A 15610-nucleotide genomic window follows, 5' to 3' on the forward strand; every position below is an offset into this window, starting at 1 on the left:
TATTGGAACGTGAGTACGTTTATTCATTACGTACTATTGGAACGTGAGTACTTTTATTAATTACGTACTATTGGAACGTGAGTACGTTTATTAATTACGTACTATTGGAAAGTGAGTTCGTTTATTAATTACGTACTATTGGAACGTGAGTACGTTTATTAATGGCTACTTACTCTTGCAATGTGAGTACGTTTATTAATTACGTACTATTGCAATGTGTGTACGTTTATTCATTACGTACTATTGCAATGTGAATACGTTTATCAATTACGTACCATTGGAACGTGAGTACGTTTATTAATTACGTACTATTGGAACGTGAGAACGTTTATTAATTACGTACTATTGCAATGTGAGTACGTTTATTCATTACGTACTATTGCAATGTGAGTACGTTTATTAATTACGTACTATTGCAATGTGATTACGTTTATTAATTACGTACTATTACAATATGAGTACGTTTATCAATTACGTACCATTGGAACGTGAGTACGTTTATTAATTACGTACTATTGGAACGTGAGAACGTTTATTAATTATGTACTATTGGAATGTGAGTAAGTTGATCAATTATGTCCTATTGGAACATTAGTATGGCTATATCTCACGTATTGAAACGTATTAATTGCGTCTATTGGTAAATACATAACAACACACAAAACCAGGCCTGGCGAGGGTCTGCAATCTCTGATTTCTGTTTCTCGTTTGTCATTGTTTTCATGAAAAGAAGATAATGGAGTACAACTCATTGCGTCGTATTTATGACTAAAAACTTACGATTGTTAAATTATGCAACTAAAGTATTAATCCCATTTAATTTCGCACTCCAAACCACCATTAAGGAGCTGCAGATGCTGTATTATCAAATGCGGAGTTTGTACATTTTGAAGTTGTCATAAATGAACTGCAGTCTTAGATGTGAGGATTTTTTGAATCAAACAAGCCCTTTAAATGCCTTGATCATTGTTGACAGACGAGCCTGTTCCTTGTCTTGTTGCCACCTTGTATACCTTGTTCAACATACAGGTACAATGTGAGTTGCACAAAGCGTGTAGGCCTGTTCAAGCCAGACCACAGTCGGCACGGATGGCGGGGACAACGACTAGGCCGCAGAGGTCGACGGAGGGGAGCACGACACAGCATTGTCCGTGATTTAACACTCTCTGAGGTTTGTTATGGCATTAGGTCTCAAGTTGAGCAGGTGGCTCAGGAGAGAGGAATATGGAGGAGGGTGTGAATTAGAAATTGCACAACAAAAGGTTGTTACACCAAGTAGCGGTTACTCTTGATAAGTAAAACTCAGCACGTTGCAGTGGACTGTCATACTGTGTATCTTTGCATTCTTCTTTAAATGTATTTGTCTCGACAGGAGGGTATGTGCAGCCAGATAAATCCAAGTGGGTTAGTAAGGGCTAACATGGACAATTGAGGGTGAGGAAAAGAGTTCTTGACACAGACAGCAAGGCTGCCACCGGCACAGGGATGGGGCCGGTTGAAACAGAAGAGAAAATAGCTCTGGAGAGAGAAAGCACAGAGAAATTGGAGACATCCTGGGAGAGGGACGTTTCTGTTGAGGACACAATGTCTGTAGTTGCAGCAGTAACCTGAATGGAGCGATCATTGACGTTGAATGTTTGTAGTTCACATTCATAACCATCTATGCCTTGGATAGATGTTAAACTGGGTGTCCCATCTGCTAGCATTATCTGGTGGACGGAAAAGATTCCATGGTGTTCTTCGCAAATAGTAGGTGAGTTATCACTCACACCCTGCCCAAATGCCATGAATTTCCTGCCCAAATAAGCTCCAGTGGAATTTCAGGCCTGGCCAGCTGGTTCGTGAAAAGTCTTGGACTAAACTTCTCCTTGGCCAATCCCACAATAATTTGGGATAAATTGGACCTGCTGTTGTAGTTGTAGTCGTTGAAGTGCTAGTAATAGTATTAGTAGTAGATTACACTGTTAAGGACGGGGTGAATGAGGAGAGTTGGTGGGGGGAAGTGGGGGGTGAAGTGTACTGGGTGGCAGAACATGTGGTTGTGGTAGCAGATTGGGATGGTGAGGGGGTGATTGTGATGTTGAGATGAAGATTCTTCTTGAAGTCTCAATTTCCATCTTTCGCAGAAAATCCAAGCCACGACAGCAAGCCTCTCCATCGATGCCACAAGTCCCTCAGAACCAGCTAACTTTTGCTCCTCAGTCCTTCCCACTCTGCCTGGTCTGCTTCAGCCTCCATCATCGCCCACTTCTTGCCCTTCGGGCCTTGGCGCGATGACAACACGTCGTCGTCAAAGTGAACGTGAGCGCGAGAGCCGTGAGCTGCGGCAGCTGGGTACAGCCGAGGGTGGAGTAGAACGGGGAGTTGTAGCAAGCGGTGGAGAGCGAGGATCTTCAGGGAGTGCTGTTACTCCAGCTTCTCCTCCAAGTTGCTGGAGTGTTGATCAAGTATGGGAGTTCATTCGAAGCTTACCCGGTATGCTTTTTCTTTCTCTTTTAATCCCTATTCTTTTATGGTGGCCTTGCCATGTGAACACTGAACTGGCATTTCAGAGGTTGTGGGTTCAAAGGCAGGCATATTGAGAATTTGGAGTCAAAGCTTCGGCAAAACCAAGCTCGTTCTAGGGAATTCCTAGAAAAGAAAGACCAGACTATAATTGGGTGACTTTTCATCCGTAACCCATAAGCTTCCCCATGTCTTTGACAAAACATTCAACACTGCCCAGTTTTATTCGTCAACCCATTACGACCATTTTTGTGGTCACTTAATGGAGAAAGTTGACAAACAGGTGTCCTGCAATAAAACATGCTCATTTTGGGGTTCACCACTGGATATCACCCCTTATAAAGGGGAAATGAGGAGAACAACAACACTGGCTCGTGCCACAGTGCATTCAGAAAGTATTCAGACCCCTTCACTTTTTTCACATTTTATTATGTTGCAGCCTTATGCTGAAATTGTTTAAATTCATTTTTTCTCATCAATCTACACTCAATACCCCATAATCACAAAGAGAAAACAGGATTTTAGAAAGTTTTGCAAATTTATTAAAAAGAAAAAACTGAAATGTCACATTTACATAAGTATTCATACCCTTTGCTATGACACTTGAAATTTAGCTCAGGTGCCTCCTATTTCTCTTGATCATCTTTGAGATGTTTCTGCACCTTGATTGGAGTCCACCTGTAGTAAATTCAATAGATTGGACATGATTTGGAAAGGCACACACCTGTCTATATAAGGTCTCACAGCTGACAATGCACATCAGAGCAAAAACCAAGCCATGAGGTCGAAGGAACTGCCTGCAGAGCTTAGAGACCGGATTGTGTCGAGGCACAGATCTGGGGAAGCCCACAAAAAAATTCTGCTGCATTGAAGGTTCCCAAGAGCACAATGGTCTCCTTAATTCTTAAATTGAAGAAGTTTGGAACAACCAGGACTCTTCCAAGAGCTGGCCGGCCGGCCAAACTGAGCAATCGGGGGCAGAAGGGCCTTGGTAAGAGAGGTGACCAAGAACCTGATGGTCACTCTGGCTGAGCTCCAGAGATCCTGTGTGGAGATGGGAGAAACTTCCAGAAGGACAACCATCACTGTAACACTCCAACGATCTGGGATTTATGGTAGAGTGGCCAGACGGAAGCCTCATGAAAGACACATGAAAGCCCACAGAATCTTGTTTCTCACAGTTCTGAGAGTCCTTTAGGTGCTTTTTTGCAAACTCCAAGCGGGCTTTCAATCCCATTCCCGTCCGTCCGACCGACAGATCTTCCGTCCATGTACTATTCCGTATGTGGTATTTCAAAAATCGTTGAGCATTTATCTTTCATATTACATATATCTATTCCTCATGACATGGTTTCAACCTGATTAGATCATGGCGGCGATTGGCTCAATTATGTTGCCATGGCAACCATCTCGGTAACTTGGCTTGTGTACGCGATATTTTAAAACACGTCCAAGATTTAGCTTTCATATTACACAGATCTATTGCAAGCAAAAAGTTTATGATCGAGGAACAACTTTATTTCAATTGAATGTTACCTTTTGAACACTAATCTGAACATGAATCAGAAAACGAACCTGCAGTTTATCAGTAACTTGGCTCTGAATTTGTTGCGATCGAACATGCGCAGAGAGGAGTGAGATACTTTTCTTGCTCTGTCTGGCAGTCAAACAAGATTGAAAAACATTCCAAACAGGAAACTTACTGTTTTTAAGGACGTCATAAAGGACACATACAGCACAGGCATAACTAATGTAACATGTTAGATAAGGTGGTGTAAAAGACTCTTCATCAACGGCAGTAAACCTCCGGAGGTTTCATTTTTTTAATACGACCTTTAAAATCTTTATTTGATTTAAATTGAATTATGTACTTCAACACCATCGAACACAAATGGCCTTCTTTACACTTTTGAAACCCTCCAGTTTAGCAGTACATTGGGCAGAATACTACGGCACTTCACATCATCACAACCAATCAAATTGGCTACTTGTAGACCCCGCCCATGTCCTTTTTTTGTTTTGAGGCAGCACAGGGTAATGTGTTCTATGAACTCTCTGGTTGGTAATGTTGTAATGTAGTAATGTAATGGTAATGCAATTATAATGTTATTACCTCTGCCACCAAAGGTGGATGGAGGTTATGTTTTCATCCCTGTCTGTCTGTCTGTCTTTGTCTGTTTGTCTGCGAACAAGATATCTCAAAAAGTTGTGGATGGATTCGGACAAAATTTGGTGGAGATGTAGCTTTTGTGACGAGGACGAAATGATTTGATTTTGGTGAAGATCCGGATCTGGATCCGGTTCGTATAATTTTTTTAATTGATTCTTCACCATTGGGCGATCGGGCCAAAAACGATACATAGCACGATATCTCAAAAAGTTGAGGACAGATTTGGGCGAAAATTGGTGGAGAGGTGTGTGTGAAAAGACCTAAACGTTTCGATTTTGGTGAAGATCTGAATATGGATTCGGATACGAGAATAATTTAATTTTTTGGTTATTCTTCACCATTGAGAGATCGAGCGAAAAGCGATATATAACATGATATATCAAAAAGTTATGGACGAGTTATAACTAAACTTGGTGGATGAGTGGGTTAGGTGACAAGAACAAGCTGACTAGATTTTGGTTCAGGTCCAAATCCAGATCCTGCCTATCAGTGGGATACAAACCATAAACTGTTCAGCCTGGTGGAGGTATGCGCTCTCCAGAGTGCTGTTCTAGTTACCTCCTTTGTTTATGTCGTGCTGTATTTCCAAACACAAAATATTGCAGTGAGTAGATGTCGAATACATTGGTGCTGTTCCTGTTTTCACTATTTCAATGCAGATTTTTCCTGACTTGCTGACCATGCACAGGCACTAAGTAAACAGGCACCTTTAACTTGCATGCTTGATGCGTCAAGAAAGGTTGGTAAGAGGGAACCTGTAAAATCCCAGGGAAGTTTGCTCCAACTTTGTGCCTTTACACTCGGCTGTCTTCATTTCAGGATGCCAAGAGGTAGCTGAAGACTTCAGAGCACAGGAGATTGATGGGCAAGCATTACTGCTGCTCAAGGAAGATCACCTCATGAGCGCCATGAGCCTCAAACTGGGCCCCGCACTCAAGATCTGTGCACGAATTAACTCGCTCAAAGAGTGCTGAGGAACATCACGTTTGAAGTCTGCCTTTGTATGGGTGGGATGGTGGGTGTGACGCTGTAGGATTGCTTGGGGTCATCGTCATTCCGGTTCACTTGCAGTGTGACAAATGAGTAGCTGTATTAGAGACGATTCTCGTCGGCAGCTTAGCTTTTCTGCTTTGGCGTCATTGAGTATTAGACGTTCCCGTAACTGTGTATACACTATACAGGTTATATTTTGTTCTGTGTTTGAAACAGAATACCCATAATTATTTTCTTGCACTTTCCCACTTGCATACTGTCCTATTCATTGATAATAGTGACAATAATGTTGGTTATCGTAATGTAATATATAGGCCCTCATTGGTAGAGCACCGCCTCCTCTCACTGTCTTATAAAAACCACCTTTAGAGGCCATTTTCCCCGCAAGCGGGGGTTGGCCTTTTTCGGGCACCGTGGTTGTTGTTGTTTTTTGGTCCCCTTTTTGAAGCAATGTTTTATCTGGTAACTTGGCAACTGTCTTATCAATGATATTATTTTAAAAATATGTTACACCTCGCCCCCCCCCCCCCCCCCACCCTTCTTTAATGTGCTTCTAGTACAACTGCACTTATTCGTTCTAAATATGTTTATCAGCTCAAAGTAAAAACCACAGCCATTGGGAAAGAAATGTGTTTGAAATTCTGAAAGAGGTCATTAAAATTACCTTCCTTTTTTGTTAGCACTAGTTTTTTTTAATCTCTTTATAAACAACGAAGATTGCAGGACTGGTGGTTAAACCACACAGTTGAGTGATTTCAGGTTGATTCCTTGCGTATCTTCATAGTGGCCTAGATGTTCATGTGCGTGAAGTCGAGTGAGATTGTATTTCTCGAAACGAGAAAAATCTTTTCTTCATCGTTTTAATTCTGCCAGCAGATGTAAACACTTATCGTTCGACTCGCCCGTATACTCGATTGTCGTGTCGTGCCCCGATGGATCCTAAAGACGAGAACAGCTGTTTTGGTTGTTGTTTTAAGCTTTTGTTTTTCATGTCTTAACCTTTGCACATTTAGCTTTTGGGTGTACTTGGCCTGTGCATTGTGGTCTGTCATTACAGCAGTTGACGCGAGTGAGTGGAGCCACTGATTTATTTTATTTTATTTTCTTCACGGTCGCAGACTATGGATGACATTCACGGAGTCCGTGACATGAAATGGAAAACCGAATCTGAAACGAAAAAATAAAACAATATAGTGAATTGTGGGGGGCGAAGTCAAGATTAGGTCGAATTACAAATATAATATTCACAAAATTGTCCGATTTTTGTATGTGCGATTGTTTATAGACAAATCCTGCAGCGTAATTACGAAAAGTTTCTTTTATTTATTTATTCACTTCGCAATTCGATGTGCAAGGGATACCGTCTACTGCCGGAGCACAAGCACAGCCGATGTTTCGCTCATGTCAGTCGCAGCTGCTTGAGACGTGAATCTCGATCTCTGTTGCTGCCATTCATTCTATATAATAAAGCAGGCCTGTCTGTCCGTCCATCCCCAAACTTCTCCCTCAGTTTTGGGGCTCGCCCCGCCAAACTTTCTGTGGAACGTTTTGGGGTCTCGGCGAGTGTCGTAAGGTGGGTGCGAGGTTTCATAAATTCCTCAATACAATTTTTTTTTTGAGTTTCCACCTGTGTGCCGTTGGATCTTCCTCCCCAAAATGAAGAAAAGATGAAGAATCCAGTCTATCAATACATTTTGCAGTGAACTAAATTGTCCACGTGTCGACACATTAGGGGGTTCAAATCACCATCGTCATTTTACATCGTTTGCAGATGAGCATACATGAACATATTGAAGATTAATTTTGTTTTAGAGTGCTGTGTCCCACGGATACATTTGCCACATTTTTCACACCAGCCATTACGTTTTATCATTACCCTTGTTTCCGCATCACTGCAGTGGCAAAATATTCCACCCATAGGTGCCGTGGAGGATTTGTGGGGGCCAATACCATATACTCGACTGGGCGAGGTGTGCTTGCACCTGCCCCTTGGGGGAAAAAGAAACTATGCGGAAGAAGTATTTTTATCATCTCGTTATCCGATTCGTGGAAGCGGCATTTTAGATTTATTTAATTACCTGTAAGACGTCATTTCTGATTAGATTTAGTTTATATTTTTTCTGTAAAATCGAAGTGCATAAATAATGTTCCGTTTTTCCTTTGATAACATTAACTATACGAATTTGGGGGGTTTTTTGGGGAACACAAAAGGCACTTTTTTGAAATGAAAAATCCCCGACTCTAAGTGAGGCTTTACCTTGAATAATCCCTTCCATCATTACACATGTTGTACCTGTATGACTTGTTGTAAATATTTCTCACTTTAACCGTCTCCTATTTCCTTCCATATCCTTTAAAAAGTTTCAGATTGTTGTGATTACTGCTGTCATCAATTACATGAATTTTATATGTTTCATTCCACCGATTTTGCTTGCAACACAGCAAAGAACAGATGCAGTCTTGGGTTATTTGGCCTCTGGCTTAGGTTATTAGTCCTGAGGCATGATGAAGCCCATGGATCAGGAAGTGCATGAGACTAAGCCTGCTATTTCCTGTTTGTTTCATAATCAGTGGAGTGGTGCTTTGTACAAATTTTTGTTGGCTGTGCTTTTCTTTCTCTCTGAGCAACGGATGGTCCTAACTGAACGAGGCCTGTGCTGAATATGCATTTATACAGGGGATTCCCAATAAATTGAATATCCGTCAATTCAAATACTCAGATGTACGTTGTTCACCAATTATAATATTGCCTACTCAAAAGAGGAATAAAAATGTGTTTATCTGCAAAAAAAACTCGATCCCATTGGATTTTGGAGATGGCCCTTGAGGATCGTGGTGATGGATGCACATCTCTGCAGGACATGTCCCAATGGAGGCCTGAACAACATTCCTCTCCAGTGACCCCGATTCGCTGAATAACCTGCTGAAATTGGCAACACAACCCTTGTTGTTTACTGCAACCAAATGCAGATCTGCTGGAAAAAAATTTTAAAGCTAATCTCGTGGGTAAAACTGGTTTTGAGCATTGTTTCCATGTGATTGATTCAGTATTTTATTGTATGGCCAGGAGTGTTTTTTGCAAGGTGGCTGCATGCAGCATGTCTCGTAATCTCTCGATTTTAAAACCTGAGTGCCCACCCTTGAGGGGTCACATGTGGTGTCTGGATGGTGAAAGTGAATTTAACGGTCGTTTACTGCTGTGCTGAATTTGGTTCATTACAATGAACCGTGCACCAGGCAAAACATCACTTCCACCACCCTACCATTTTCCTCATCCGTATGTCTTATTTTCTGTAATTTTGTGGTGCACTTCAAGGATCCCACCATGTTTGTTTGAGGGTAATAAATAATACTCTTTGTGAAATTGTGATCCTTCCACAATTTGTCCTCGGCTTCATTAAACTTTGCTTGTCACCAAGTTTGTTTGTTTTTGGTTTTTTTGTGCTGAGAACTTCCTGTAGTCATCCATATTTCAAAAGTAAGGTGTCACCAATTAGTATAGCCTCCTCAAAGGTAAGGCAAGGCTCAGATCTGACTTTCTGATAACAGGGGCAGAGGTAACACTTACTAACAGGGGCACTGTATCAGCGGCACAGCAACAATTCCAGAAAATGATGCAACCAACAGCAACAGGTTGCATGCGAAACAACATATAAATTACAACCTACAATGTAGCCCAACCTATCTCCTAACCCTGTGGAGGTGATCAATTCGCTCCGTTCTCGTAGGAATGAAATGCGCAAGGAACCTCGACAAGAACTGGTTACAGTTACACAGAGGATAAACCTGAAATGTCTAACCTTAGTGCATGGCCTTCTGTGCCAAAGTTCCTGTACATCATTGTAGCATTACGAGATACGGTAGGTTCTGTTGTGTAACTGTTTAAACATTACAGACTTAGATCAGTCTAATCGTCTCCTCCGATGTTGAAGCTCCTTAAAAACGAAATTGTCGAAAAAAACGTTTTACCCCTGTCTGTTCACTTATTATCGCCATGGTGTAGTAGTTCGTGGGAGTCTTCGCCAATTTCTTTTTATTCAGTTTTTGAATCGCTCGTACAAAACTTTAATCTCGGGATTTTCTTGCTAAATGATTGATTGGCATGTACTATTTTAATCTACAAACAGCATTTGATGATGAGGTTTGAAACGCCGATTTCTAAAAAAAATCTGAAGTAAAGTGAAAGGCATTCGTTGTGCGCGAGGTTTCTCAGGATGGCGAATGATCCCCTTCAGTTTTTGCAGGTTCTTGGAAAACTCAAGGCAGGTTGATTTGTGTTCTCACACCAGTTTCGTGGACACACGTGACATGTGAATCGTGTGGTATTGATAATATTTGAATGGAGCGGCTCTGCGGCTGTGGCGTGCGAGTACTGTAGTCTGTACTTGTAGTTGGGTTTTGGTGGCGACATTCATCATCATCATCATTATATTTATAGGGAATTCGGTCTTGAGGTGATCAGTTTCAAAAATTACATCTGTTCCCTTCATTTATTCGATGATTAATGTTGTACAGTTTCTTTGCAAAGATGAGCGGTGTATGCGATGCGTCACTGAAATTCACCAGAATTTATTTTTTTCCTATTCCATTTATATTCGTTTACCATTGATACCCCGCAGTATGTACCCTGGGTTTACATCATTCATATGGGTTTACATCATTCATATTCGTCATTCAATCAGACAAACCACAGTTTTTAACTGATTACAGTGTACAGTGTACAGTGTACTTCCACCCACAACACGTCATGGCCGATAGGTTGTGTGGCCTGGGGAAATCGTATGTGTTCTCTTCCGCCACGACACATCTGTGCAGAACTATAGTGGAGCCATGCAGGTTTTCCAGTGGCCTAGTGTGTTCTCGATGGGTCGCTTCAACCAACGTGACCGTTGTTACGACCTGGCCCTTGGGTAGAGGGCTCGGGGTATGGCCTGTTGCTCCAGAGTGCCTAATTGACGTACTCGGGAGGTCAATACGTTCCCCGTGTGCGGGTCGCGCCGTTTAGGCGGTCAGATGTGACCGAGCGGAGTTATCAATCCGAATGCTGACGCAATTTTACACTCCCACTCACTGATATATTAATCATGATGCAAATGTATGCCAATCCAGTAATGCAATGCAAATTCAAAACGGTGGAATGAATGCAAATCCTTCACTCAGGATGAACCAAAACACAGGAAATACAACCAAGCAATACAAAAACCATAGGAAAATCCCACAGACATGTGGGGTTGAAGTACAAGTAATTAAATAAAGACAGACAGGCACCAAGACAATGCAGACAAAGACAATCAAACGTCCCACCAGATATCCCTATCTAATCCCAAAGAATGGGGCGGGGGGGGGGGGGGGGGTTGAGGCGGGGGCGTGGTAAAATAACATTTGCCAGGATCTAAAAAAAAAAAAAAAAAAAAAAGAGTGGGGGGGGGGGGGGCGTTCATGCCTGTTTGAGATGACTTCCAGCGGCTTTGTCTCATCCGCAGGCCCCAAAGATGGCGCCTCACAACCTTTGTCTCTCTCTCTCTCCCCCCCTCTCTCTCGGGACGTGTCCTCAAACTTCATGAACCAAGGGATCAGAGCAATTCTTTCAACACCAGGAAACAGCATGTTGCTTCAGGTTAGCCAAGACGATACTCGACAAGGAGCACACGCTCCCTCCTTTGCGTCACAACGCCACATGGACCGTGCCCCGATAGGCTCTCCTCCACACCAGCTTCACACCTGTCCCTTCCACACAGACGGTGCCTCCAACCGGCAGCCCTTGTGTGGGGATCACTGAACTCCTTCACGAACCCTCACTGGCCGGTTACTCATAGAAAAAACTGGGCGTGTGTCTAGTCTCCGTTCCTGCCTTTTTCTCTCTCCCGAGCCTGCCTTTCCGGCCGCCGCCTCCGCTTCCTCATTTCATTCCCTTCTCAGAAGGTCGATCAGGAAGGTCTTTTAACAGAATAATGAAAATAAAATTTTAAGAAAATAAAAAGGAGCTATTCTGGTTACACAGCCGAACCTGCAGTCCCGCATTCCACCTGAGATACACCTTAACGGCCAAAGCTGCCCATCGTTACCAAGCAACCAGTCCTACGAGCGTACCTTCATTATTGAGCAATCATTACGCAATAAATCCCATGAGTATAACGCTGTAAAGGCCAGCAGGGTCGGCCATACCGGGCTTGATTACGGGTATTTCCACTCTAATACCGTGCCTGGTGGGACCGCCAAATCAGCCAGGCGTTATGTTAATTGGTTCTGCGCACCTCATCTCCAATTAACGGCCGAGCGAGCGTTGCCAATTAACCCTCAAGGTACTTTCTTGATTACAAGAGTGACCACAATGACCCAAATTCACCCCCGAGACCAGGTATATTTAATGATAATAAGGAACACGGGATGAGAAACACAAGAACCGAAAACAACAATGAACAATACGAGATGGTATTCATGGAATACTTACCCTGCGCAGTCTTGAGAAAGACTTGGTGTGAGCCAACGTTTCCGTTGTTTTTTGTTTTTTTTGAGTAATTGCATCAAATTTGTAATTGCATCTATCTATACTTCTGACATAAATGTGTACAAATTATACATTGAAAAGTCTGCTATATAGTACATTCATAAGCCTATACAAACTAGCTTTATTCTCGTTCTCAAGTGTTTCCATAACTACCAATGCTGATAAAGACTCCAGAATAGATCACTAAAGTATAAATTGGGAGATTGTTAAAACGGGGAATTTACTTCTTCTTTTTCGCTTTTTTTCACCAGCCGAGCACAATAAATAGAGGCTGAAGCGATTACAATGATTCTAATTTTGCATGGTTTTGATGTACGCTCAATATGCACTATATCAAGTGGTCATGTAACATGTGGTAAAGTTTCAATTTCTTCCGTTGAACTGTTGTCGATGTATGCTCTTAACAAAATGCAGACACATATGCGACCAATTGCTTAACCCCGCTTTTCCTTTTCGCTCCGCGAGCACGAGGTAAAAAAAAAACCGCTTCACCCACCAACGATCATATGCGCCCACGAACCATTGAACGAATGGGAATCCTTAATTATCTAAAGCCTTATCTGGGCCTAAATTCATTTCACAGTGGAGACAGACAGAGGGAAGCTACAATACAGAAATACCAGTTACTCCCAGCAGAATGTACCACAGGAAAAAAGCCAGCTCAATCCTGGCTGCTTGGGTCGGGAAAACGTTCTGTCACACTGGGTTCAGAGGGGAGGAGAGGGTGGCCTTGGTGTGAGTGGGGCGTGACCTGTGCCATGAACAACTAAGCATAGATCTCCCCAGGCTGATTCTGGAACTTTTCTTCATTTCCGGTCGTCATCCGTGCTTTTAAAGCTCCCGGCCCATGCGTCCCTCATGAGGCACAACACACTTCACCCCTCACTCAACGTTGATTGAGGGTCACATTTAATGGGGTGAGGACCGCCCCTTGCAACATGTCACTTGGGCAAAGTCATCTCACTTCCGTCTTGAGCAGGAACAAAGCCGTTTCCATGCCTAAACTGGTGCCGATGGTCCAGTAAAACACTAAAAAGAAGATAAAGACGGATTTCCAAAGTGCAGAACAGAAAATGAAGGCTCACACAAATGGTGATTTTTTTTTTTTTTTTTTTTTTTAAATAGACACGTTCATTAATAGAAATGGATGTCGTCTGTCTGTTACATATGCAACATATATCTAATATCACAATTAAGTACCTCACGCTTATTCTAAGACACTAAGGAGCTAACATACTAAGCAATATTAACCCCTAGGAGTCATTTCCACAACAATATAAAGGTCTTTCACAGTCCATTTCATCAAATATACAAAGCCGATATGTTATGATGTCTGCACGTAGGATGGCACCCCTGTATCTGCTTGCAGTCTGCAAGCATGCTCATCAGTCAGCCTACAGAGGCTTTGGAAACCTTTTTTTGGTAAATCACCAGCCAACCACTTGGGCAAAATAAAAAATCAATCCACAGATGCGTTTCTGGCTCCTGTGTCATCATCAGCGTGAAGTGGATCGTGTTTGCTTGGGTTTGGCTAATTATATGTATATTGTTACACCTGTAAGGAGGATGAAGAATAACATTTTCAAAAGGTCATTTGTACCATGTGCAATTAAAATGCTAAATTCAAATTCCTAGACATTTTGCTGTTTAGTCAATCTTCCATATTTTATATTTATTTTATATTTTATATCTTTTTATATTGTTTTCTTATTCCCTTTGTGTTTTATGTTTTAATGATGGTCAACTAACGGTGTCACCAAAGAATAATTTCCCTGAATATGGGACAATAAAGATTTATTATTATTATATACACTCCTGAACCGCTGAACAGAACTAGTTGAAAACTGGTGGTTATACTCAGTGGGCCCGAGAAGTTTTTCGGTGGTTCATCAAGGATAAAAAACTAGTTCCCATGGTTCAGGATGGAGGGGGAAGGAGCCCAATTCTCTCAATGTAAATGTGTATCATCTAGTTGCCACCTGCTGGGTGCCGGTATCACAATTCCAGGAATTTGTACCAAATCACATCACAAGGCTCGTACCAAATTCTTGGGGAATTAACCCGTTCGCACGGACGGGTTCTTTGCTGGTACTATTTTAAAATGTTCATTCGTTTGACAGCGTACAGAGAGAGCTGGTTGGGTGCGTCGAGGCATTCGCAGCCCAGAGAGTGTGTCCGACCACATGTACCGTATGGCAATCATGGCGTTTTTACCCCAAGATCCTGTACTCTGCAAGGAAAGGTAACATCAAATAACACTTTCAAAAATGATGTATATTGTTGCACCTGCACATTTCATCGACATGCAGAATGGAAGCAACTACTAGATGGGGATTTATAGTACGTACAGAGAGACTTCCGTACACAATCAACTTCCGTAAGCTAAACGCTCTTTCACCTACCTCATTCTCATCCACCCTCTCTGAAAAAATGTCCACTTCTCCCTTCATTGACCTCCACACCCCTTCTGACCTCACTGACTACTACAACCACACTCTCTCCTCCTGCCTTGACCAGCTTGCGCCTGTAAAAACCAAAACAGTTTCTTTCACCCATTCTGCTCCCTGGTTTACCCCTGAACTCCACCTGATGAAAACTCGTGCTCGCCAACTTGAAAGACTCCGCAATAAAACGGGTCTCACAGTTCACTCCCAAGCCTACAAGGACCACCTACAACACTACAAAGATGCCCTCTCCCGCGCCCGCTCTGCCTACTACTCTCAAATTATCCACTCTGGCTCCGGAAACCCAAAAGCACTCTTCTCGACAATAAACAAACTCCTCCGCCCCCTGAACACCACCACCCAGTCATTCACAGTAGACAACTGCATCTCCTTCCTCTCTTTCTTCCAACGCAAAATTGACAACATCTACAACAGCTTGACCACCGCCGCACCCGCTCCCCCTCCAACCACCTGCCCCCCCTTGTCCTGCCATCCCCTGTCTCGGTTCTCCCCAATCTCCCCTACTGACCTCTCTGAACTCCTCATAGGAATGAAAACTGCCACCTGCACTCTTGACCCCATCCCCTCCAGCTTTGTCAAAGCCTCCCTCCCTGCTCTCTCTCCACTTATCATTGCAACAATAAACTCCTCCCTGTCTACAGGCATCGTCCCACCTTCCCTCAAAATTGCTGCTGTTACCCCCATTCTAAAAAAACCTGGTCTAAACCCTGACACCCTAAACAACTTCAGACCCATCTCCAACCTACCCTTTCTGTCAAAAGTTTTGGAACGCGCTGTAGCCACTCAACTCAAACATCATCTCTCTGCCAATAACCTGTATGAAACATTCCAATCCGGATTCCGGTCCAACCACAGTACTGAAACTGCTCTCCTCAAAATCACCAACGACCTTCTCCTCTCCTCTGACGCTGGCAACCTCAACATTCTCGTCCTCCTCGACCTCAGCGCTGCCTTTGACACCATCGATCA

The 15610-nt window shown here is 42.8% G+C and overlaps 2 protein-coding genes across 5 annotated transcripts in view; both read left to right on the forward strand.

Annotated features, from left to right (window-relative positions):
• The window catches only part of LOC137424537 (polyhomeotic-like protein 2), a gene marked incomplete at its 5' end in the record, with an annotated part of 138152 nt that extends 129066 nt beyond the window's left edge, over positions 1-9086 (forward strand). For all 3 annotated transcript variants that reach the window (XM_078775543.1, XM_078775544.1, XM_078775545.1), the window contains 3 exon segments: positions 1030-1171; positions 2127-2475; positions 5495-9086. In XM_078775543.1, the coding sequence (XP_078631669.1) occupies positions 1030-1171; positions 2127-2475; positions 5495-5649 (646 nt within the window). In that variant the 3' untranslated portion in view covers positions 5650-9086.
• A 655-nt stretch (positions 9087-9741) lies between these two features.
• HDDC2 (HD domain containing 2) overlaps positions 9742-15610 on the forward strand; it is a 40078-nt gene continuing 34209 nt past the window's right edge. The window contains exons 1-2 of one of the 2 annotated variants that reach the window (XM_068112109.2): positions 9742-9930; positions 14297-14418. In XM_068112109.2, the coding sequence (XP_067968210.1) occupies positions 9883-9930; positions 14297-14418 (170 nt within the window). In that variant the 5' untranslated portion in view covers positions 9742-9882. The remainder of the gene's footprint in view (positions 9931-14296; positions 14419-15610) is intronic. The other variant, XM_068112108.2, reaches the window with a different exon arrangement.

Source organism: Myxine glutinosa, chromosome 4 (genome assembly GCF_964187855.1).
Source record: "Myxine glutinosa chromosome 4, kmMyxGlut1.1, whole genome shotgun sequence".
Taxonomy (NCBI): Eukaryota; Metazoa; Chordata; class Myxini; order Myxiniformes; family Myxinidae; genus Myxine; species Myxine glutinosa.